General features: G+C 40.8%; 1 protein-coding gene across 3 annotated transcripts; it reads right to left on the minus strand.

Moving 5' to 3' along the window:
- Positions 1-1,073: 1,073 nt before the first annotated feature.
- Positions 1,074-19,864, minus strand: CCNC (cyclin C). Of its 3 annotated transcripts, XM_065056585.1 has the most exons (13): positions 19,706-19,845; positions 19,098-19,204; positions 15,597-15,692; positions 15,340-15,424; positions 15,028-15,097; positions 13,522-13,573; positions 10,667-10,722; positions 9,494-9,529; positions 7,653-7,744; positions 6,862-6,929; positions 6,496-6,575; positions 3,499-3,617; positions 1,074-2,861 (listed from the first exon to the last, which is right to left on the minus strand). In XM_065056585.1, the coding sequence occupies exons 5-13, from the start codon at positions 15,064-15,066 to the stop codon at positions 2,807-2,809; spliced, it is 597 nt and encodes a 198-aa protein (XP_064912657.1). In that variant the 5' UTR covers positions 15,067-15,097; positions 15,340-15,424; positions 15,597-15,692; positions 19,098-19,204; positions 19,706-19,845; the 3' UTR covers positions 1,074-2,806. The 3 variants fall into 3 exon arrangements, with proteins under 3 accessions (XP_064912657.1, XP_064912656.1, XP_064912658.1); XM_065056584.1 differs by lacking the exon at positions 15,597-15,692 and having other exon boundaries at positions 19,706-19,864; XM_065056586.1 differs by lacking the exons at positions 15,340-15,424; positions 15,597-15,692.
- Positions 19,865-22,748: the final 2,884 nt, after the last annotated feature.

The raw sequence follows: 22,748 nt of genomic DNA on the forward strand, positions 1-22,748 counted from the left end.
GTAACAATCACCAGATTCTCATTTACAACTCTGAGTGCCTTGATTCTTCCTTCAGGCTTTGCATGTCTGGGTATATTTGGGTATTAGTAAATTTTCAGCACAAGCTCCCTGCAGTCACCATGGGCCGCACTGGGTTTAACAATGTGTTGTGAGAAGTCTTTTCCTTTTTTGCTTCTCAACTTACCACATATTGTTTTCATCAGATGCTCCTGCTTTTTCTGTTAGAAATGATGAACAGGTGTCACCTCATCAGTCTTCACACCACTCATGACTTTTATAGATCTCTGCTATCTTTTCTGAACTGAAAAGTTGTGGGCTTCTTTTGTTGTTTTTTTTAAATAGGAAAGTCACTGTACACCTCTTTTTAAATTTTCATTAGCTTTTATTAGCCTTGGTAGTTTTTTGCAAGGTGTTTCGCACACTATTTGTGGTTTGTCAAAGTTGATGATCCTTTCTGTGTCTCCCTCTGTATCTTCCTCATGTAGATACAACTTGCTTTTTAAGTTAAATAACTTCTCTGCTCCACTTCAGTTTGCTGTCTTCTAGATTTTCCCTCAAGTCTTTTTAGCACAGGTGGCCTGTGTTTGCTTTGACCCTCCACTGTCACCTTTAACCATATAAGACTTTCAGCTACCTCTCTTTTAATGAGATATCTCATTATTATGCATTTCTCTCCTTCAAAATGAAACACAGTAAAGGTGATTATTGTCATCACTGAATCCAGTTCCTTTGACTGCACTTTATTGCCTTTCACTATTTACACTGGAATCAGAACTGGTAAATCTATCCTTACCTCCCCAGTAAAGAAATGTTGTAAGATACTTCTATTTACCATCAAGAAGTGCCTGATATTTTAGCTCTAAGGTTTAGGTCACATAAGTACTTTAAGTGTGAAGTCTGCAAAGGCTCTTGAGCAGCAAGAAAACTTTTAATCACTCCAGCCAGAATTCTTCATTAATAGTGTGAAATCCCTCATTTCCAAACATTAGCTTTCTTAGCAGATTATGTGGTATATGTGAGAAGACTGATGTTTACCTAAAGAACAATTCCTCTTTAAGAAGTCCACACAGTGGTCAAGTTGCATTGATTTATTTCTACTCCCCAAGTCCACATTACAAATAGCACACTTTAGACTTCAAGAAACAAAGGCAAATAGCCAAATTCCACTTCATCAATCAAGTGTCTATAAAAGGTATGGATCAAATGGCAAGAAAAGTACCAAGGACCAAAATTTATATATTTTCTATCTTACCCAAGTGGTTTGAGATTGTTTACCTCATGTTTTATGAAAATAACCTGAACAGAAATAAATGCTAGTAGCCTAACAGGCTACATACAAACACACTTCAGTTACATTTCACTGAATGACCAGCCAATTACAAAGACAAGTATTTGCAAAAACAGGGTTTTTTTAAGGGGCCAGTTTTTTGAACAAAGACACATTATAGAGCAGGAGTTTCAACTTCCCTCTAATACCTCAGACAAGTGAGATGTGTTGCTTCAAGGCAAAAAACAAAAACCAAAAAACCACCAAACAAACAAAAAACACAAAAATACCCACACAACTATATTCTTACACTTTATCATTCATTTTTTATACTTGGGCAATTCAGCATTATTATTCAAAATGATGTTGTACAGACCTTAATTAGAAACAAAATTATCTAAAAATCAATAAATCTGAATTAGGTCAATTCCTGACTTCAGTGGGATATCTGCCTGAGTAAGGAACACAGGACATTGGCCTTCTGTTTGAAGGAATTTCATTTTCTCCAGCACATAGCTAACCAAGGAATCCCATTTCAGTTAAAGAGTTGCTCCTAATATCACAATTAAAGTCTGCCAGCATGAAGCTCACCAAAAGCTTGATCCTCTTAAATAAACTCTCTAATGAACCACAGAAATTCACACCAACAGTGAAGGCAGACTAACAGTTCATCTCTTTTGTACAAAAAAAATCCACCATAAAAAAAACAGCAATCATATCCAGATTTGTATTTGATCATGAAATATCCCAATTGTACTATACAGTACATTTCCTTGCAAAAAAAAACACAAACAACATAGTATGGTGGGTTTTTTAAGTTCCTAACACTTGAAATGTTTAAGAAAACTGCAGAATCACTATACATATTGCACTTCTCTGTTAAGCCGGGCTACTACGCTTCATGGCAAAAACAACCAAATACTTCTACTAAGTAAAACAGCATTTCTCTAATCCAAAAAAAGGGAACTGAATTTGTTTCCTGCAGCTTTCATTAAAACTGTAACGATATTCCTTCCAGGCTCTTCTAGGCTTTGTTCTGAAGGATTGCTGTGTTACTTCTTACAGAATCCGTATTTATTTTTAAAAACATCAGTAAAATTCAAGGTAATGAATAGATTTAATGTACAGCGCACCATCTCCCTTCAGTCACACGAAATGAAGACAACACAAGTCATTAATACAGTTACACTTAGGCTTCAGGTTACTGTTGCTTTAAAAACAGTTCACTTCAATGGCAAGTTACAATTTTCTCAAAGCAAACAAAACCAATAATGAACTATTTGTTTTGAGTGGATAGTGTTAATCTTTTGCAGCTTGACTCCTTACACTGAAAAATCTTAGTACATTTGCTCCAGCGTCAGAGAAAATGATGCAGTTTTAGAGAAAAAGCTTTCAAAATGCTTGACATAAACAAGCTATTTATTCTTCAAGTTCTTTGTCAAAGATGTTACTAAAACATTCTGTCCATTTCATGAACACAGGAAAGATCCCAGGATGTCTTGAGTCAAAGTGGTCCATACAGAAGTTCTTTGGAATGTTTTAAGATTGGCTATAACTAGAGTTCTGGCTACCATTTGGACCCTGTTCTCCTTCACTGTTTGGAAAAAACAAAACACATATCTTCAAAAAGAAGCATCACATTTCTTTTTTTTTTTTACTAAAATACAGTATTCTGAAAGTAGTATAAACCTTCTGAAGGAAATACTTCAACATACAGACAAGTACATTAACATAGTCTGCTCAGTTTCATAAAAATGCAAATGTTATTCTCAGCACGCATAGATAACTTCAGTGTACTTATTTGAATAATAATTTCGATATATCCCCATGCAGCTGCCTGCTGAATCTACTTCAGAAGTCAACGTTTCAAAGTTCACATTACATAAGCCTGTGCACAGGAATTTGCATGTGCAGATTCCCAACAGTGGTATTTAATCACAGTAATTAAATACGACATCAAGCGGGCCGGGCTTCAAGGAATCTGGCCCAGCCACAGAGCCTCACACTGCGGTTCCTTACATTTGCTAAGCTGTATTGATCACGTTCTGATTGCGTTAACGCTCTCCATAAAACAATGAAAGTTCTGCTGCCCACCAAATCAGACCGGGCATTTGCAACAGAAAAGCCTGCACTGTAAAAACATACACTGTACCTCAAATTAAACATTTGCTCATTATTAAGATAGTCGTCCAGTTTTTCCAGATGAAATGTGTATTAAGGAAGTACCATACCTGTTTGGAGGTGGTTTTGGTTTAGGCATTTTACTAAGAATAGTAGCCATCTCTTTCCTCTCATCAAAGTTCTTCCACTGCTCATACAGCTTCAGAATAACCCTGATTATTTCTAAAATCTGATTAGAAAGAAAAGAGATCCTAGGGTCAGACACAACAAGGATTTTATCTTTGTCGTGGTCAGTTTACGTGTGTAATTAATTAAACACGCCCCAAACTAAAATCAAGCGGCACAGAGCTGTCGCACATTTTATCTGGTCTGGCAATCAACCATTCCTATAATTAGCTTTTTGATTTAATTGTGAATGGAAGTCTGAACAGAATACTTTCCCTCCCATTCAACCATATATACCACTTCTCCTGCCCTGCAAGCTAAATAGCTTTTTATTTATTTACTTGCAACTACTGCCACAGTTTATAACTCTGCTACTGGGAAAATATGGACACCTGGCAGCATGACTGCAGCTGGATGACCATGGATTACCAATACAGTAACTGAGGATTATCAATGTTCTATACACATCAGAGGCACAGTGTAGGAAAAAAAAACAACACAAAACAAACAGTAAACATTGTTCTGAATTCTTTCTTTCCAATAAATAAAGTGCCAAGGAGTGTGTAAATACTTCTTATTATATTCTTAAATGTTCTTACTATATTCTTATATACCTATAATAAGTATTGTTGAACTTTCATATTCTACTTCTGGAAGCGTAAGCATTCTCTACCAGTTTGGACATTTTCTATCTACGGCACATCAACTACCTGAATTTCCTATTAAATTTCTAGTACAATATTCTTTATAGAAGGTAGATAATGTTTGGTTCATAATTTGTTTAATGGTTCTCTAAATTAATAAAGTAGACTTCTTTTTAATACATGTACTTTGATTAAGTGCTAGAAAAATATATATCCTTGAAACAAAAGTCATTGCTGGCTCAGAGGTCCATGGTGTTAATGTAAACAAAAAACAAAAAACAAAAAACAAGCTTAGACTGTCCCATTGGCATGAGAACCAAGACATGTAAACATTCAAACATGTTCAGTATCAAGCTTATGGTAACCTTATCTATCAAATATAGGTTGGTTTTCCCTGGAAAGGTGATGGAACAATTTATTCTTGGTGCCATCTCAAGGCATATCAAGGATAAGAGGGTCATTAGGGGCACTCAACATGGCTTCACCAAGGGGAAGTTGTGCTTGACCAACTTCACAGCCTTTTATGAGGACATAACGAGGTGGATAGATGATGGCAGAGCAGTGGATGTGGTCTATCTTGACTTCAGGAAAGCATTTGACACAGTCTCCCACAGCATCCTCACAGCTAAACTGAGGAAGTGTGGTCTGGATGATCGTGTAGTGAGGTGGACTGTGAATTGGCTGAAGGAAAGAAACCAGAGAGTTGTGGTCAATGGGGTGGAGTCTAGTTGGAGGCCTGTATCTAGTGGAGTGCCTCAGGGGTCAGTACTGGGGCCAGTATTATTCAATATATTCATCAATGACTTGGATGAGGGAATAGAGTGCACTGTCAGCAAGTTTGCTGATGATACCAAGCTGGGAGGAGGGGCTGACACACCAGAAGGCTGTGCTGCCATGCAGTGGGACCTGGACAGGCTGGAGAGTTGGGCGGGGAAAAATTTAATGAAATATAACAAGGGAAAGTATAGAGTCTTGTATCTGGGCAGGAACAACTCCAGGTTCCAGTATAAGCTGGGGAATGACCTGTTGGAGAGCAGCATAGGAGAAAGGGACCTGGGGGTCCTGGTGGACAACAGGATGACCATGAGCCAGCACTGTGCCCTTGTGGCCAGGAAGGCCAATGGCATCCTGGGGTGTACTAGAAGGGGGGTGGTTAGTAGATGGAGAGAGGTTCTCCTGCCCCTCTACTCTGCCCTGGTGAGACCACATCTGGAACATTGTGTCCAGTTCTGGGCCCCTCAGTTCAAGAAGGACAGGGAACTGCTGGAGAGGGTCCAGCACAGAGCCACAAAGATGATTAAGGGAGTGGAGCATCTGCCTTATGAAGAAAGGCTGAGGGAGCTGAGTCTCTTTAGTTTGGAGGAGACTGAGGGGTGACCTCATTAATGTTTATAAATATGTAAAGGGTGAGTGTCACAAGGATGGAGCCAGGCTCTTCTCGGTGACAACCAATGATAGGACAACAGGTAATGGGTACAAACTGGAAGATAGGAGGTTCCACTTAAATATGAGAAGAAACTTCTTCTCAATGAGGGTGACAGAACACTAGAACAAGGCTGCCCAGGGGGGTTGTGGAGTCTCCTACTCTGGAGACATTCAAAACCCGCCTGGACGCCTTCCTTTGTAACCTCATCTAGGTGTTCCTGCTCCAGCAGGGGGATTGGACTAGATGACCTTTCGAGGTCCCTCCCAGTCCCTAACATTCTGTGATTCTGTGGTTGTCCTCTGCTGCCAATTTATTATTGCCCTGCTTTTACATGCATGATGGAATAATTCACAGAGCTCCTGATGCAGCATAGTCACATAGACACAATGCTGGTCATCCTGAAACTGCCAAGAATGTTTTACACTCCGCTATACTACATACATTTATAGGGAGAAAATGAGAACAGTATATAAGCATGATGCTGAAGGTGAATCAGAAAAATCACATGCACTAGAATTTAAACGTCAAACTTGTGCTGGCAATCTTGAATGAAGAAAACCACTGGGAATTATTTTTCCGGCAAAAAATGCAAAGGATACTGGTTTTATATTTCCATCTGAAAAACTGCAGCACCAGCAACACTTTGCTGTTATGCAATGGTTCCCTCTTGACTTTCAGAGCAGGGTGATAAGCAAATGACCTGATATTGTTTCCCTCCCCTAGAGATCTACCTAATTTCAGCAGCACCCAACATATGATCACTGGATGAAGTTCAAATCAGTACCGCAGACGTGTAAGGCAGTAGTTTTATAACCACAGCTACCATATCCAGTCAGTCTGTTAACAGGTGGCAGGAATTAAAAACAGAATACCTTTTCCATATCGACAGATAGCTCAGCAAACCATTGCCTTGCATCCTTCTGCTGGACAACACAGGCCACGTGTAGACAAGCTGCAAAGACCAGGTGACACAGATACTGAACAAAGATTCACTTGTGATACAGTTAAGAAACATTCTAATTTTTAAAAACACTCTATAGAGTTCAACAGAGAAAACTCAGGGTTAATTATCTGTTTTTTCTTCAAGACTTCTTAAGTTGCAAGGCTACACTGTCAGTACTGTATGAAATACAAACTGGAGCAGATTATGGGGGCACCCTACAGAATGCTTGTTGATGGGACAGCACCCAGAATATACTCATTTAAATATGACAAGAGATATTACTTGTGTTACTTACCTAGAGCTATCATGAAAGGAGGGTACAGCAGACAAAGATCAGTTCTATATGTGTCATTCACTATCCTCCTGTGCAAAAAAAAAAAAAGACTTGTAAGTATCATCCTATTCAACTTTAGACTATATGTCTTCAAAAACTGCTGTCAGTTTATAAATATGTTGTGTTTCCCAGATGACAGAAGCAGTGAGGCTGCAGCACAAAACAGCAAGACAAGAGATCTCTTCCCTTGTAAAAAATCTCTTAAAGCCTTTAATTTTTTTCTCTGTAGTCACAGCAGAAGTTTATTTGAAGCACTATTGTAGTACCATAAATGTATTTCTGCAAAGTTTGTTGAAGTATAACATAAAATAATTATCCCTGTTTCACAAGTAAAAGCAAGCATAAAAGCAGTAATTTTACTGTCTTTCTGTATTTGAGAAAGTTCCAAGAATGAGAATTCTGCTAACACAGCTAAAATGCCCTATATACTGCTTCTACCTTCTGTGAGAAGATACAACAGAAAGCCAACACTGACAGATTACCTCTACTCATAGTCACCATTCAATAGTGTCAAAAGCTGTGCTATTAGAGCTAGTCTGAAAATAAAAATCCAACCACTGCAAAGTAAAATCATTATAAGGTCAAAGACAGAATCAGCTAAGCCAGAGACATACACCTGCACGGGTTAACTAGGGCACCCTTTGTATTCAAATGTGGCTAAGACTGCTTTTGCTTAACCACCCTTGAAGCACAACTGTTAAACACTTGCTTTCTTGCTGAAAGGAGGCACTACTGTTAATCATCATCATTACCATGCAAGAGGTAGCAGCATGTCTTCTTGGCCCATATCTTGCACATACTGGAGCAAAGGTCTATAAGGATGATATACTATCAAACAGCAGTCCTAGGAAAAATGTCAGCGGGATAAACGTTAGATTACAATGAAGAATGCATTGTCAGGTCACATTAAAACCATTTGGTTTACAAGTCAATTACAAATTTATTTATTTTTTTTAAGTAGCATTCTGACACCTAACCCTGCTCTAAATGAGGGCAGTGCTCTCTGTAGAATACCATTACATAGCATGGTTGCCAGTCTGTCAGTGTCCTTCCCCTAAGAGACAGAGAAAGCCACATCTGCAGCACACTGAAACCTCATTTGCTTACAAACCCGTAATTCCCACTTGGAAATACAAAGCACTGCCAGAAAACAGTCTGTCGCTAAATACCATGCATGGAAAGCATGCCAAAATAATTGACACTCGTTTGGAAAGAAAGAAAAGATAAAAATCCACTGCTCCTCTTTTCAGGCCCAGGTTGGTGTAAACAAGACGGAATAACCCTTTCACTGAAAACAGCTGTGTGGATGCCATAGGGAAAATCCGTATTAAGATACATGTGCGGAACACCAAAGTAAGACAGAGTTATTATACATACAATATATTGCATAGCGTATTGGAAACAAAACAAAACAAAAAACAAAATGTAACTTCTTGTAAACACAGTTACTTGTGAGAAAACTCCTGTATACACAACTCAAGAGTTACTGCCACGTATAGCAGAGGTTATCAAGGACTATATCTAAACACGATACCTAAAAAGGGGGTATAACTGTAGGCACAAAGAAGAACTTTGATCTGACCTCCTCTGTGTCCTGTTTCCAAAACATACTCTTCCTCAGTCAGCTGCTGCCCAGCTCTCCAGGCTCCTCCCTGGCTTCTCTCTCCTTTTCTCCACACCTGAGCAGAACTACTCCAGTACAGGGAGCTCAGTGCCCAACCTGTCCCAGTCCTACCGATACACAGGAATTAGGCACCACTTCACCTAAGCACCCTGGGCTGCATCCTTTCAGCTGCCCTAGAAAACACAGCAATGGGACAGCAACCCTTACAAAAAGTGGGTAAAGCTCCCTTCTTTGAAGGTACCTGGAAGAAGAAAGAGGTCACGTTGTGCTCCAACACCCCAAGAGTTACAGCACCAGCTCAGAAAATGGGAGGCCCTGAATTCAGCTTCTTCCTCACATGATTCAAACCCACATCTCACTTCCTAGAAGATTACTCTAATTATCAGGTTAGAGACCAGCCTGAGGGGGATACTACCCACACCTTCTGCTGGAGCTGTAATGTATATATACAGCTCCAGGTTCTTCCAGGCCAGAAGAGGGCATAGAAAGAATTCTTCATGCTCTTGACTGGCCATTCACCTGGGAAAAAAAAGATGCTGACATCCTAGCCTCTGCATCAGGGCTTAAATGCAGTTATTTTAAAAACAGCATCAGTCCTGGAAACAGAACTTATGCTTTACCCTTCCCAACAGGGCTCTAACCACTAGGACACAGAGCCACATGCTCTCCTGTCCCCACCGTTCCCGCTCTCTGCCCTCTTTCTCTTGAGAAGTCCAGCTTGAGCACAAGGGGTGAGAATGCCTTGGCTCAGCCTGGATGACAGCTCAGTAATTACGGCATTCTGCTGAAAGCATAAATGTTAGACCTGCAGGGACATCATTCTAAAATTGGAGTGGGGGGGGGAAAAAAACAAAAAGACAGCACAATGCATATTTCATAGCACAAATTCAAAACATTCTTCATCAGCAAAAAATAAACTGAAGCAACACTAAAAAAAAAAAAAGGCAAATTACCAAAAATCCCACCTACCATTAATTCTAAGAGATAGAATTCACATTCTAGTATCTGCAGGGAAGTAAAATCACAGTTAAAGAGCAGCATGTTTCAGACAGCACAAAGAATTAACTGGTATCCAGCTTAACATCATGAATGCACAGGAATTCTGACCACGTATTTCCAACAGTCCTAAATACATTTCATCTGAAACTACACCACCAACCAAAAGTCAAACTTTTATTAGCCATTGCCTTACCACCATTATAGCTGTAGAATTAGAGCCTCTTCATCAGGCCACTAACATGTCAAATGGCCTTTTAAAGTCTTTTCAGGTTTTAACTTCTTATGAAATATTCTGTCCAACTGTAGCAATTAAATTAGCTCTCATTTTCCATAGAGATAGTGACTTATTAGTAATATCAAGGAAAAGACTGGACTGCTTTGGCTACAGGAAAGCAGTACTCCAAAATATATTTCCATTTGCCTTTATCTATAAAACAGCAGTGCAGTTGTATTCCAAGATCTTAGATATTTTATATTCTGATATATTATTTCGCCTTCTAGACTGAGTTTAAAGCAAACCAGCAAAAAAGTAGTATTTGTCATAGTCAATCTAAAAATAATTGTAGCTGTCTAACTTTCAAAATACTACAGCACAGGTCAAAACTGGTTTCAAGAAAAACTACAAAATTTATCAGCATTGTGACTGAGAATGCCTTGAAAACCACTAGTAAATCTAGATTTTTAAATCATAAATAAAAATTATTTTTCAAAACCCATTACATTTTACAGGCAAAAATAAAACTGCTTTCTGTAAGCCAACTGCTCCTGTGTGCAAGCTTGGAAGCATCCCAGGTGCAAGGGCTATTTACCTTCCCTGGGGCAATGTATTTGTCAACAAGAACATTCAACAGAAGCTACATCCCTTTTATCATCATACTACGTAAAAATTACTATTTCAGCTCCCCAGTCATGTCACTTCCCTTTATAGTATTCCTGTCAACAATTTAAGGAAATGAGATTACAGAAGATAAAATATTTTTAGAAGTAATTTTCCCAATAACCTATCCCAAACTAATTATTATCAACCTGGCATATGAGTATGAAAATATTTCTTTCTTGGAATTTAAAAGACAGGATTTCCTGCTAACAATTATTTGCCTTTTAATTTATCTGATCAAGTTGTATTTCAAACAGCATACTTACATGGTTCATCCTATAAGGAAACTCCTTTGGAAAGGCATACGAAAACCTAGTTTTCACTACAGTAAAGAGAAATCAGTATGTTAAAAAATCATACAATTAATACTTTTACTTATTACCCTTTCTATTAATTCATCTGTATATAGCCCTTCATTCAGCAGCACAAGTGCTTGCAGTACAAAAGGTTTGTATTTGAAGGAGAAAAGTTAAGTTATAAAATTTAAGATCCTGAAAGGGAAAGAGAAATACACCAGAAACCCAGATTTACACAGGTGCTCAGCAACCTGCCTGCTGCTTTGTGAACTATTAAATCTTCTGGTTAACCAACAACTACCTTCTGGGCACCTAACCTTCCACAAGTTATAATTCACAGAGCTATCTACCAACCAATGTCACTCCAAATCTGGTGACATCTACAGGATCTCTGTTCCAACACTAAATGGAATTTTTATGTGGGATTTTTTACATAGGCTTGATCCTTCAACACGCAAGATCTCAAACCATGTAATGAAGTATTAGAAAAGCAAGGGCAAGGTGAGGGAGCTCAGCCAAGAGTTGTCATACATCCATGATGTAAAGATTTTGGATATGCAAAAAACAGGCTCAAATTCAAAGCAAGAAGTCAATGCACCACATCACAGATCAATGTCCTGGGCACTGTATTATCAGACATTCAAGGATGTTTCTCTCCTTGAGATAGACAACTAAGCATCTGCTTAGGTATATATGATTCAAAGCACTTGCCTCCAAGAGAATGTTCAAATATATCCTCAGTTTTCTAGCTTATGATGATCCCTGATTTAGATACCTAATTATCCTCATGTATTTTACAAGAAACTATACAAATACTGCACTGTTTGCAATTATGTTAAGGTAAAAAACCAGAGTAATCTACATTAGAATGCTGAGCAAAGGAAAACTTAAGTACATTTGAGGATGTGGATTTGAGATCTGTAGAACTGAAACATTTTAAAATCTATTTTAAGTCCCTGCTCTTCAAGGAAAACAGGTTAACATTTAACATCCTGAAAGTGGACAATATTCCTTACATTAATAACAGATAATATATGATGAATTGAAACTACTTCCAGAAAATCAGTATGCCATTCACTTTGATGAAAAGATAGTGTCAATCCTCCAGGCTAAAGACTTCAACATTTAGACCTACGGTGGACTTTGCTAGAAAACTTGCTGTAGGGCAATAACACTAGGCTATTGGTTGGAAATTTTATTGATTTCAAGAAACAGAAGAATGAATAAAAAGCTTTTCTCAAGAAGCATGGAAACTGCAAAGACATTGTAAAAAAATAAACCACTTTGAGAAGGAAGACAGGGAAACAAAACACTTTTCCCACAAAGTGAGCTGAAGAAACAACCATATGGAGTTGTCCTTTTAGTGAGCTGTGAAAAGAGAGCAAAAAGCTTTTGAAGAGGTTGCCAGAAACCAATCTGAGATTATCTTTCTTTCAAAGGAATCATGTGTTACTAAGTCTATGTTTCTACCTAACTGAAAGCAAACAAACCTTTTCAACCCACCACTACTATGCCAGTCACCCCTTTTGTTAGCTTTGTTTTTTCCTTTGTCTCCACTCATCTTTTTTCACCTTTTGTATGAAGACCTCCAAAAAAAATTGCTGTGTGCTACTGAGGCAGCTCTGATAAAGGAAGACCAGGTAGAACAAAAGACAAACACTAGGAGAAAGCCTGTTGCTTTCTGGCCCCACTTCCATGAAACATAGAGTACTTATCAGGGCAAGCAAGGTTTCTAGGTCTGAATGAAGAACCGTCGGGGCAAATCTGTGGGATTCCAAGACCTGGGATTTTCAGGAACAGCACAGCTCAGGATTAGAAGCCCAAGTAAAATCAGCTACTGCATATTTACCAAAATCCATTGAACCCTCTCACTGATGCATCAAAACTGCCACAGAGATCTGTGCTTTGAGATGCTAACGATGTAAAAATAGCAACTCTTACTGCTCAATCCACTACTGGTCTTGGTCACGCTGGCACTGCAGATGCGATTGTGTTCCTGGTGGTAGAAGTGTCGTACGGCCAGCCCCACAGACTGATATCCTCACTGCATGCGGAGGCTACAGATGCAGCCAGTCACCTGTCCCCTCAACAGCTAAGAAGGATTTTGAAAGCACTGACCTACATTTTGAGAAGCACAGCCAGGAATTGCCTACTGAGAGCAGCTGGACCTTCTGGGTCAAATTATAGCATTCAGCTGAGAAAGCCATCACTTTCAGACTTTGATGGATGAGATGTGAGTTACAAAAACTGGGAAATATTAGGCAAGTGGGAGAGATAATTAAGTAACTACAGTGTTATTTTCTTGAACTTATTTGTGAACAATATATAGGTTATAATATGTATTTTTAGGAATAAATATCATGTGCACAGACTAATTTTCTGATGTGGGGGAAAGGATTTTAAAAATTAGAAGGTATACAGCCTACCAAAAATTCTGAACATGGGTACTTCCATGGAGCCATAACTTTTACAAAACAGACAAATAAAACTCTAAGTTTCAAGTTCTGTCTTTGAGTAATCCAGAATTTACCACTCAAGTCTTTTTCTAAACCTCAATAGTTTAATGTTATTACTTGTATTTATGCTTGGCATAAGTTCCAACCAGAATCAACCAAAATTAATACAGAAAAGACCCTTCTGTTTCACATTTGGAAACAGAAGGTATTTATTCTAAATGGCTTTAACTGGCTCCTAGCAGTCAACAAGCAAGCACCTCTATGACTTGATAGAAAGCTACCTTTTAAAAACAAGCAAAACAAAAAAAAAGGTCTGATCTCCCTACAGAAATACCTAACTACACTATAATGAAAATCACTGATACTTACATACAGAAGTAGCAGCAGAAATCAACCTTGTATTTGAAACAACACCAAATTCCTGAAGAAAAAGAATGGTAAACGAGGTGAACCACCTGAAATACCATATACTCACACTGTTATCCAATTAAAATAACACCTTCTTACTAAACTGGGCTTCTTTAAGCAGTATTTTTTCCCCACCCCTTTTTTCTTTTTTTTTTTTCTTTTTTTTTAATTTTCCTAAGGTGAACAGTGTAAACTCTTAGGTAAAGAGGTTTTTTTTCATTGATTAGTTACTTTATTGTTTGAGTCGTGAGAAATAGTAAACATTTACAAAAGGTCCTAGAGCCACAAAAGCTCAGCTGGCTAACACCCTACATATAAAACAGACAAGAGAGCTTCAAGAAGGTTTTCCTTAAACCACCTGGAGAGAAAATTGCCTTTAGAAACTTGTCACTAACTACCTGTTTTTATTGTTTCCATGAAGCCTTAGCTCCTCTGCTGACATAGTGAGCAAGCTGAAAAGTTTCTGTATATAGTGTTCTTTCAGACAAGTGCATAGCTGAATCACTGTTGCTATAGCTGCCCTCTAAAGGTGCAGAAGATTTAGCATAAGGAAGGCTGCATGGACTTCTAGTATTTGTTGTAAAATATAAGGTACATCTGTATATACACACTCTATGTCTGTACTTTCTTAAGGACTTAATAGGTTGATAAAAAATACTCTCTCCAATACTCTGAGCTTTTCTCCTTTCCTTCATCTCTTCCAAACAGTGAAAGTTGTCATGGTATCTGTACAGACAACAGTCTCACATGGCAGACACTGGTTTAATAGGACTGCTTCTACCATCCACTAGGTATTTGAGTTCCTCCAGGAAAATTCATTAATGTTCTCAAACAGCTGAAAAACTCCCTGCATTACAGAGGACTAAGAGCAGCGCCCAGCTGATGCCAACTGTCGGCCACATTCAAAGTGGACTTTTAATGGTGGAGGCACGAAGCCTTCCCACCACTATCCCTAATGGGTCAGTACTTTATGGTCATTTCTCAAAGACAGTGTATGAGCTACAACATACTTTTAATTCAAGTAATGAAGTGTGGTAAACTCTGAGGATCCCTCACTATGTGAAAGGGAAAAGGATAATTAGGAAAAAATTTCAAATTATGTTTTAAAGTTTGAGTAAACATAAATAAGGAAAAACACACCAGAAAGGAGACAGTGTTTAAAATATAGGGTATGTAAACACGTAAACACTGTATCACAGTGAGACAGCCATTTAAAACACTCTTCCCAATTTTCAAAGGCCTTTCAAGGTTAGTAATTCAGGCAAATTTGTAAAAGATTAAATACTAAATAACATGTTTGAAGGCCTTCTCTGTCTCCTTTTCTTAAATGCTATAGAAAACTATACAAAAAAGAGAAGGTTTCAACCCCCAAAGCATGAAGAATGACAAAAAATTTAAAAGTCCTAAATGTTTTCTCTCTCTCATACATCACATAATTTTACATTAAAAAATTGTAATACTTCATACCTCTACTTTGGATGCCAAAAACACACACGTAGGAGCCATTAATACTGGATCTATACTTTTTAGGGAATATCTGAAATGTTATAACAAAATTATAATATGTTGTTTCATACACGTAGAACGATTAATCTATTAAGAGCACCACACCTCCTTTTGAAAAAGCAAAGCTTAAGTTAACTTTATCAGCATACAAGCTTTACACCATCCAGAAAACAAAAGTGGCACTGTTTTTAACACAGAACTGCATTTAAAAGGGCTACCAAAATGTGCCTAGCAAATGTTTTATTCTTGTACCATCATAGTAAACAGTCCTACCTGGCATAGAATCTCTTGAAGTAGACTGTAGCAGTGGCAATAACTTGTTGTCTTAATTTAAGATGTTCACCTAAAGCCTGGATAACTTAAAAAAAATGAACAAAAGCTTGAGTTGAGTTTTACAATTTGACACCAAATAGTACAGGATCTCAAAACATGACTAGCGCTGGGGATTCTAAGGAGCAGCAGCACGGTCTTCTCCCTCAGTTCAGAAACGTGGTTCTGGTGAGACAACATGTCACTGTAAACCTACAGACCTGCAGGTGAAGAAGCAGCACTGCATCCTGAAGCTTGTGGATGCCTTCAAAAAGGGAAATGTAACTCGACTTCATTGTGTACAAGGTGAGTATGACCTTTAAGAAGATGACAACACAAATCTCAGAAGGGTAAAGCTTGGGTGTTCAATTTCAGAGCAAAACAAATTCAATCACTTAAAATATAAGACCATGGCTTTTCAGTGCCATGCAAAACGTATGGGTTTTTTTTCAAGCAACTAAAGCTGCCAACACAAACATGGTCATTAAATTTGGCAGAGGCAGCAGGTGTTAAAAAAATGACATATTTAGTCTAGGGAGAGGGGGTGGGAGACCAGAGGATGCAGTCAGCTGCTCCATCACAGTGGTCCTCTGCCAGCTGGCCAAGAAACAACCCTGGTGTCATCTGTGCAGGTAGCTCTTGTTTGGCCTCCCAGGCAAAGGAAAGGTGCCAAGCAAATTACATGTATCAAGCTGGGATTAAGAGCAGGGGCTGGATATAGAGAATGGCACAGCGAAACATAAGGTTGTTACTTGTTATTTTTCCCATACTTCTTTGCGGACATTATTCTGAGCAAGGCTTGGCTGTGTTAAGACTCCCTCTTCTTTTTTTCCTCCTTCACCAGAAATGTCCAAAACAAAAATTTAAAATACACTTAGGTATATATCTAAAATACGAACAGAAAGATCAGGAAAGTGACCACTGATGGCAAAAGCAAACAATTCCATTATCAGTCATTGCCAGCTTCTTAATGTCTATTGATGTATACAAGTCCAGATTTTTTTCCCCATGGTCTTATCCCTTAGGAACAGTCAGGGTAGACCCCACTCTCACTTTTAATGACCATCACAGCATTTGAAAACAAGCAAGTATCAAGGGTGCTGTTGGCTAGACAAGGGCTGAATGTAGGAGAAAAGGAAAAAAAACACCCTGAACAGCACTAATGATGGGCAACTTATTTTTTCTTTTACAGGAAAAGGTAACTAATTTGTCACCCACTACAACTACCTAAAGCAACAGTAAAACCCTGTCCGCGTCATATCATTCTTTTACTAAACAGAAGAATGCCAAATTGGGACTAATTTGCCAGTGACCGTAGGGCAAGCAATGCTGCCAGAAAGGAGGTTAATCCCGGTATGCAATGTCTGTACAAATATTAAAATATTTATCAGCATATCTTGGGAGGTTTGAAAGGATTTTTCCCTTTGATTTGACCATGGGGCTACAAAGCTGTCCTTCTACTAGGGCATCAGAAAAATTGAAATATCAAGCTAAGCAGAATTCTCCAAATATGTTTCTCTTTCCCATGGGATTTTCAGGAACAGTCAGGCCATCTGCTGTCAGAGAAAAATCAACTGTGGCTTAGGGAAAAAAATGGACAAGAGCCTAGAGAGACTTAATGAAATGGAAGCTTGTATATGCTGGGAAAAACTCCAATACTTGTAATTATTTTTTTTTTATATTTTAAACTAAACTGTTGGATTATTTATTCCCTTATGTTTACAAAATAAGTGGTTTCAGTGGTTTTCATTAAATAAAAATTGTTTTAAATTTGAATATCTTGAGTAGCTTGTAACACAACCGTTACAGCTTCTGCCCTAAACCAGAAATCAATTAACATGCTTTTCAACCAAAAACTCTTAAGACTTGGTGATCCAAAGAAATAAAACAACATCAATTTCCTTTTTTGAACTATTTAAGAAGATGATAGTTTTTCTTCTCTACAGTATGAACATTCTGAGTAGTTGCACATGGCCATATAATCAAGTTGATAATCTACTGCACATGCTTTCCAGTGAGGAGGCAGGAGGAAACTGCCTCTCTCCGAGCAATTTTTTGGTTGCTTTAGAAAACAACCATCTCCCGGACAGGCACATGCTGAATGTGACAAGCCGTGACCAACACTCATATCGCTACCCCAGTAACAGATGAGGTGGGAGAGAAGAGGGGGAGGCTCTATAAACCCAAAGCAGGGCCCCTATGCAGAGGCAGATGATGATAGAGCAAGGGCTTGACCATGGCAAGCTCCCACCAGCACAGAGCAGCCCCTGACTGTCCTCCTCTCTTTGCTACAGAAGGGGTGAAAGCCCAGCACCACTGTTTCCTCCAGGGCAGGCTGTGTTCATACACACACAAGGGAGACGCTGGCAGAGCTCTTCTCCAGCTGTCACAGGTCACAGACTCTGCAGTTTGTGGGAGGCAAGGAGTGCCAAGGAAAAGGAGTGTGAGAACCAAACTGACACCACCTTGTCTACTTTGTAAACCTTTGTTTACTCAAGAAAAACACTGAAGTGAAACATTTTTAAAATCATAGTTCATAATTCAAATTAATACTCATGAAAAATACCACAGAAATACAGTTTTAGAAATATCAGTACCCCATTTTGTCTTTTTGGAATTACGAAGCTACAACACTTAGTTTTAATCTCAAAGAATTCCAGGAATTGACTGAATATGTAAATCATTGCTAACTTGATTTTCTGGTGCTGCATAAGCAATAACACAGATGTATCCACAGCAGTCAGATCTGCAACACACACGAGTATTATAAAAAGAGCCAGGCTAAGAGAGAAGCTGGGATAAGTGTTTTTCACAGACATCATTCCAGCACTGACATAAGATCTTCCAGTGGCTTTGGAAAAGTCACTTCTCTGTCTCAAATCTGGCCAGATAGCTGAAAAAAATTACCATTCTGTACTTTAAAGGTCTGCTGTGAAAAATATTGAAAGAGCTGTCTGCAAACAAATTACTACTTAGCAATACCCTTTGCTTAGGGAGATTTTTTTAAAATGCTGAACAATTGTACAGAAAAGAGTTTAAGTGCCTACGTAATCTGATATGCTCCAGTGAGGCCATTCACGTGATTAAATGCTTTGCAGGATCAAGTAAGTCTTCGATAACTTCACAGACAAGCCCCAAACTCTTTGGGAGAACAGTCTGCCTGCCAACAGCCCTCAGAAACTTCTAGACAATTTAAGAGCCACCCAGTGCTGGGGAAATCAGTCACAAGGCAAGACACAGGCTGTCGTGCAGGTTTCACAGAATGTAACTGAACATAAATAACAAGCTTCCAAGCTTCGCTGTTCAACAGGACTGCACTGATCTGCTAAAATACTTACTACAGCCCAAGAGCCCATCAAAAGCCCAGTTTGAGTATTAATGCTTGACATGGAGCCTTTAACATGCTAGCTTAGCAGCCTCTGCTTGCTTCTCCTCCCTTATGTTTTTGGGAAGAACCTCCTGAAAACAAGAAAATGTACTAAGTTTTGTCCCATTGCAGCTTAAAACATTATATATGCAGCTAATTTGCCTGTAAATTCTCCTACAATTGTGTTAACACAACTAACAAATGAAAATGTTATTGATATTCCAGTTCTTTGTTAAAATAGGTTGTGACAGTGTATGTAATATCACAATGAAAACATTACAGTCTGTAAGCAATTCAAACGTACATTTAAACACTTACAGATTTTATGGCAGAAATAAAAATAAAACAGTTTTACCATTAGTAAAAAATATCTGTAGTTTCCAATATTCTTCTTCAGTCAGAAACTTCAAGTCTTTCTGGCGCTCCTTCAACAGATCTTGTTTATCCAAAATCCATTGTAAACTGAAAGAAGGGAAAATCACTTCAGCAACTCTTTGTCAACATTATACCGAGTGACTCCTGTACAGACCACAGGGTCAGAGTGAGAGGGCCGGTGACCTTTACCCGAGCCACAGGCACCTCTCAAGTAGCTGCTGGGGAGGTTTATATTATATTTAGCACATTATGGGCACCCATTTAAACGCCGAGGGCTGGGGATAAACAGGTCACACCCCGCGGACCGGAGCCGCCCGCACTCCATCGCTCGGGCCGAGGCCGCTCCCCCGGGGCGCCCCGCACCCTGCAAGTCCCGGCGGAGCGAGGTCGGCGGCGGCAACCGGAGCGGCTACGGCCGCTCTCGCACTCCAGCCCGGCTCCCGCTGGCACCCCGCGGGGCGCAGGCCCCAGCGCCGCGCCGCTCCCTTCGCCCCCGCCGGGCCTCCCCACAGCGCCCCGGCCCGCCCGGGCAATGAATGGACAAAGCGCGGCGGCGGCACCGCAGCCCCCACACCCCGCGGCACCCACTAGTGCGAGCTCTGCCAGAAGTTCCCGGCCATGGGGAGGACAGGAGACGAGAGGGGAGGAGGCGCCCGGGCCCGCGATGCCCCGTCCCCGCCGCGCCAGCGCCGCCACCCCCGCGCCGGCAGCAGGAAGGAGGCGGCTGCCGCCACCGCCCCGCGCCCGCCGCCGCCAGCGCCGGCCGGCAACACGCGGCACTGCGAACGCGTTCCCCTGCGCACGGGTTCCGCCCGCCCCCGGCAGGCCCCGGCGGGCCCGCATGCCGCTGCGTCCTCACAGCCCTCGCCCGGCCATCCGCGGTGGCGGCCGGGTCTGAGGCGCCGTGTACAGGCAGCAAGCGCGGAACTGCCGCGGGGGGATGGAGCCGCTGGGGATCCCAGTGTCTTTGCGAGGCGTGCCGGGGCGGTGCTCGCCCAGCTGACGGAGGCACGGGGCGGTTTGGGCTGGAAGAGACCTCCAAAAGTCACGCTGTCCAACCCCCCTACCATGGGCAGGGACGTCTTTCACTAGACCAGGTTGCTCAGAGCCCCGTCCGACTGGCCTTGAACACTTCCAGGGATGGGGCATGTACAGCTTCTCTGGACAGCCTGTTCCAGAGCCTCACCACCCTCATCATAAAAAAATTATTCTTTTTGTCCAGTCTCAACCTGCCCTCTTCCAGTGTAAATCCACTTGCTGTCTAAATTCGGTGCCAGTCTGCTCCCAGAAAGGTCCCAATTTGGATCACAGACTAGTGGTTCCAATAAGACCACTTACTTGTCTTGCACTGTCTCCACCTCACCTAAACTTCCTTTTACCTTACCCATTCTCAAAGTTTCAGGACTCAGGTTGCTTCATGCTGGAATATTCTTAATTGGAGAAACCCCCTGTGGGTAATCTTTTTTGAAAGTAAGAAGTCTAAATCATTTGCAGCTGTCCTTGCATGCTCCTTCCTGTGCTGGCAGACAAAATGCTCACAGTTTTCAACTTCTGAGTGGGATCTGAGATGCATTAATCCATGTCCTGCTGGGAAAGGTGCATCAAGGCGTGAGAGGTAGGTCCCCATTCCTGCACTGCCAGGGAAATTCAGTGAGCAGGGAGGGAGGGAGGGATGGTGCCTCCACCTCTTCTAGCAGCACTGTCTCTAGGGGAAGCACGCCTGAGTTTTGCCTAGCGAGATCAGTAAAAAGGGACATATTTTAAAAGTCTGCAGAAGTCTATCTGGATACCAGCTTTTTTCAGGGCTGAATGTGAGCAGGAATAGGAAGGCTGCCTGGACACAAGACAGACAGCAGCTGGCAGCAGCTATGGGAAAGCTGCAGCCTTCACAGCCTCCCCATTCCACCATGAACCCAGACTGGAGTTCAGACCCATCCCTGTGCCCACAGAAGTCAGTAGAGTTTCTGTTAGCCATCACAGTGGCAGCAAGAAACACTCCCACAAGGCAGATCCTTGGCAAGATGAAGTAACTCCTGGTTTATCCTGCTGGGAAGGTTGTGCTTGGTGCTAATGGTTGGCAAGACCTGTGAGCACATGAGGACTATCTTTTGCATGGTCTCACAAAAGCTATTTGTTCTGAAATTTAAATATGCCTTGTCTGTCTGCACACAGCATACAGTGTGAAAAGCAGCCTGCTTGCTCCCTAGAGGTTCTCCCCACAGTGGGCAAACTCCTTCCATCCCTGTCCACCACTTCAAACATCTTCTTCAGCTTCATTGACCCGAACTGAGAGGCTGTCTGCAGAGCCAGAAGTAAACATCCTGCAAGGCAGCCAACACCATTGTCACCAATAAGCAAGTAAAGAGCTCCACTAAGCAAAAGTTGACAGAGGAACTTTCTGTGTATTCAATGAGCAAATAATTGATAATATAATTAATGCAGCTCTGGGTATCTTTTGATATATATATATATATATATATATGTATATGGCATTTTGTTAGGCAATTATGATCCTAGAGGTATAGAGGTGTATATACACATACACATTTGTGTAGAGGAAACTGAATGCTATCTCAATTTTGTCATTATGGAGGTGGTCTGTGAATGTCTATCCCTGCTCTCCAGCATACAAGGGGTGCTTAGTTTGGGCTTTGCCTTGAAACTGGAAGCAGTAAACCAGTGAAAACCGCCCAATGGTTGTCCTTAGACTGACCCAATACCCCCAAAAGGCATTTCAGACCCAGTCCTGCAGCACTCTGCAGTGATCTGTTGATGGTGGTATAGCTAATGCTGGAGATGCATGAGAAACTACAAAGCAGAGTGGGAAGATGTACAGGATAAGAAGACAGTGGTATTTCTAAATGGCTTTGCTGGCAGAATGAGACACCTTTCTTGGCACGTCAGAGATAGTTTGGGTTTGAGACCTTGTTTGTAAGTAGGAATATGAGGTTAAGAGATGAGGTAGGGAAGAAAGAATTTGCATACCCTGGCTGTGTTTCCTTCACTTCTCCTTCCTCAGTGTAAGGAGACATGGTGGAGGCCACAGGTTGAGTTCCATGGGACTTCTGTGGAGGATCTCTGACTTGATGCCTTTCTCTAAAAAGCCATCCAGACCTTGCAGAACTTGCTGAGCATGTGAAAACTCAAAGGAGAAAGTCCTTATTCCTTTATTTCAATGTCACAGCTACAAAGAGGGGAACTGGACTGCCAGTACATCTTTGGATCACATCCACCCACAACTGCATCACACCCAGCTTAGCAGAGCACCCAGGAGCCAGTAGAGAGATAAGCTGTTGTACAACAGAGAAGCTTGTAATTGCCTCACTGAACATACTAGAGCAACTAAAATAGCAGCAGACCTCGTGCTGCTACTTATCACATCAAACAGGCATCTCTTTGTTTCACCATCCTGCTCAGCCTCCCCCCTTGCCTTTTTCTTGCTCTGCTTTCATACCTGCATTTTGTTACCTCATGCTGGCGATTTGTGTTTCTGCACACTACAGTGTGGCAGGAAATAATTTGCAGGCATTCAGCAGGAGACTTACCATAGCTGTGATAAATACCATTGCTTCGCTGCACACTGGGCACAGGGGACAGCTCTGCTTGCCCTGCACCTGGCGTTGCCCTGCAC

This window comes from Columba livia, chromosome 3, assembly GCF_036013475.1.
Source record: "Columba livia isolate bColLiv1 breed racing homer chromosome 3, bColLiv1.pat.W.v2, whole genome shotgun sequence".
Classification (NCBI taxonomy): Eukaryota; Metazoa; Chordata; class Aves; order Columbiformes; family Columbidae; genus Columba; species Columba livia.

Excerpts from the sequence above, each read along its gene's own strand:
- CCNC (XM_065056584.1), bottom strand. The coding sequence starts at position 19,737 with ATGGCCGGGAACTTCTGGCAGAGCTCGCACTA. Across the intron at positions 15,098-15,339 it reads TTCAAGAGATTCTATGCCAG|ATATTCCCTAAAAAGTATAG; the intron begins GTAGGACTGTTT and ends ATAACATTTCAG. Across the intron at positions 3,618-6,495 it reads TATCTGTCGATATGGAAAAG|ATTTTAGAAATAATCAGGGT; the intron begins GTATTCTGTTTT and ends CTTTCTAATCAG.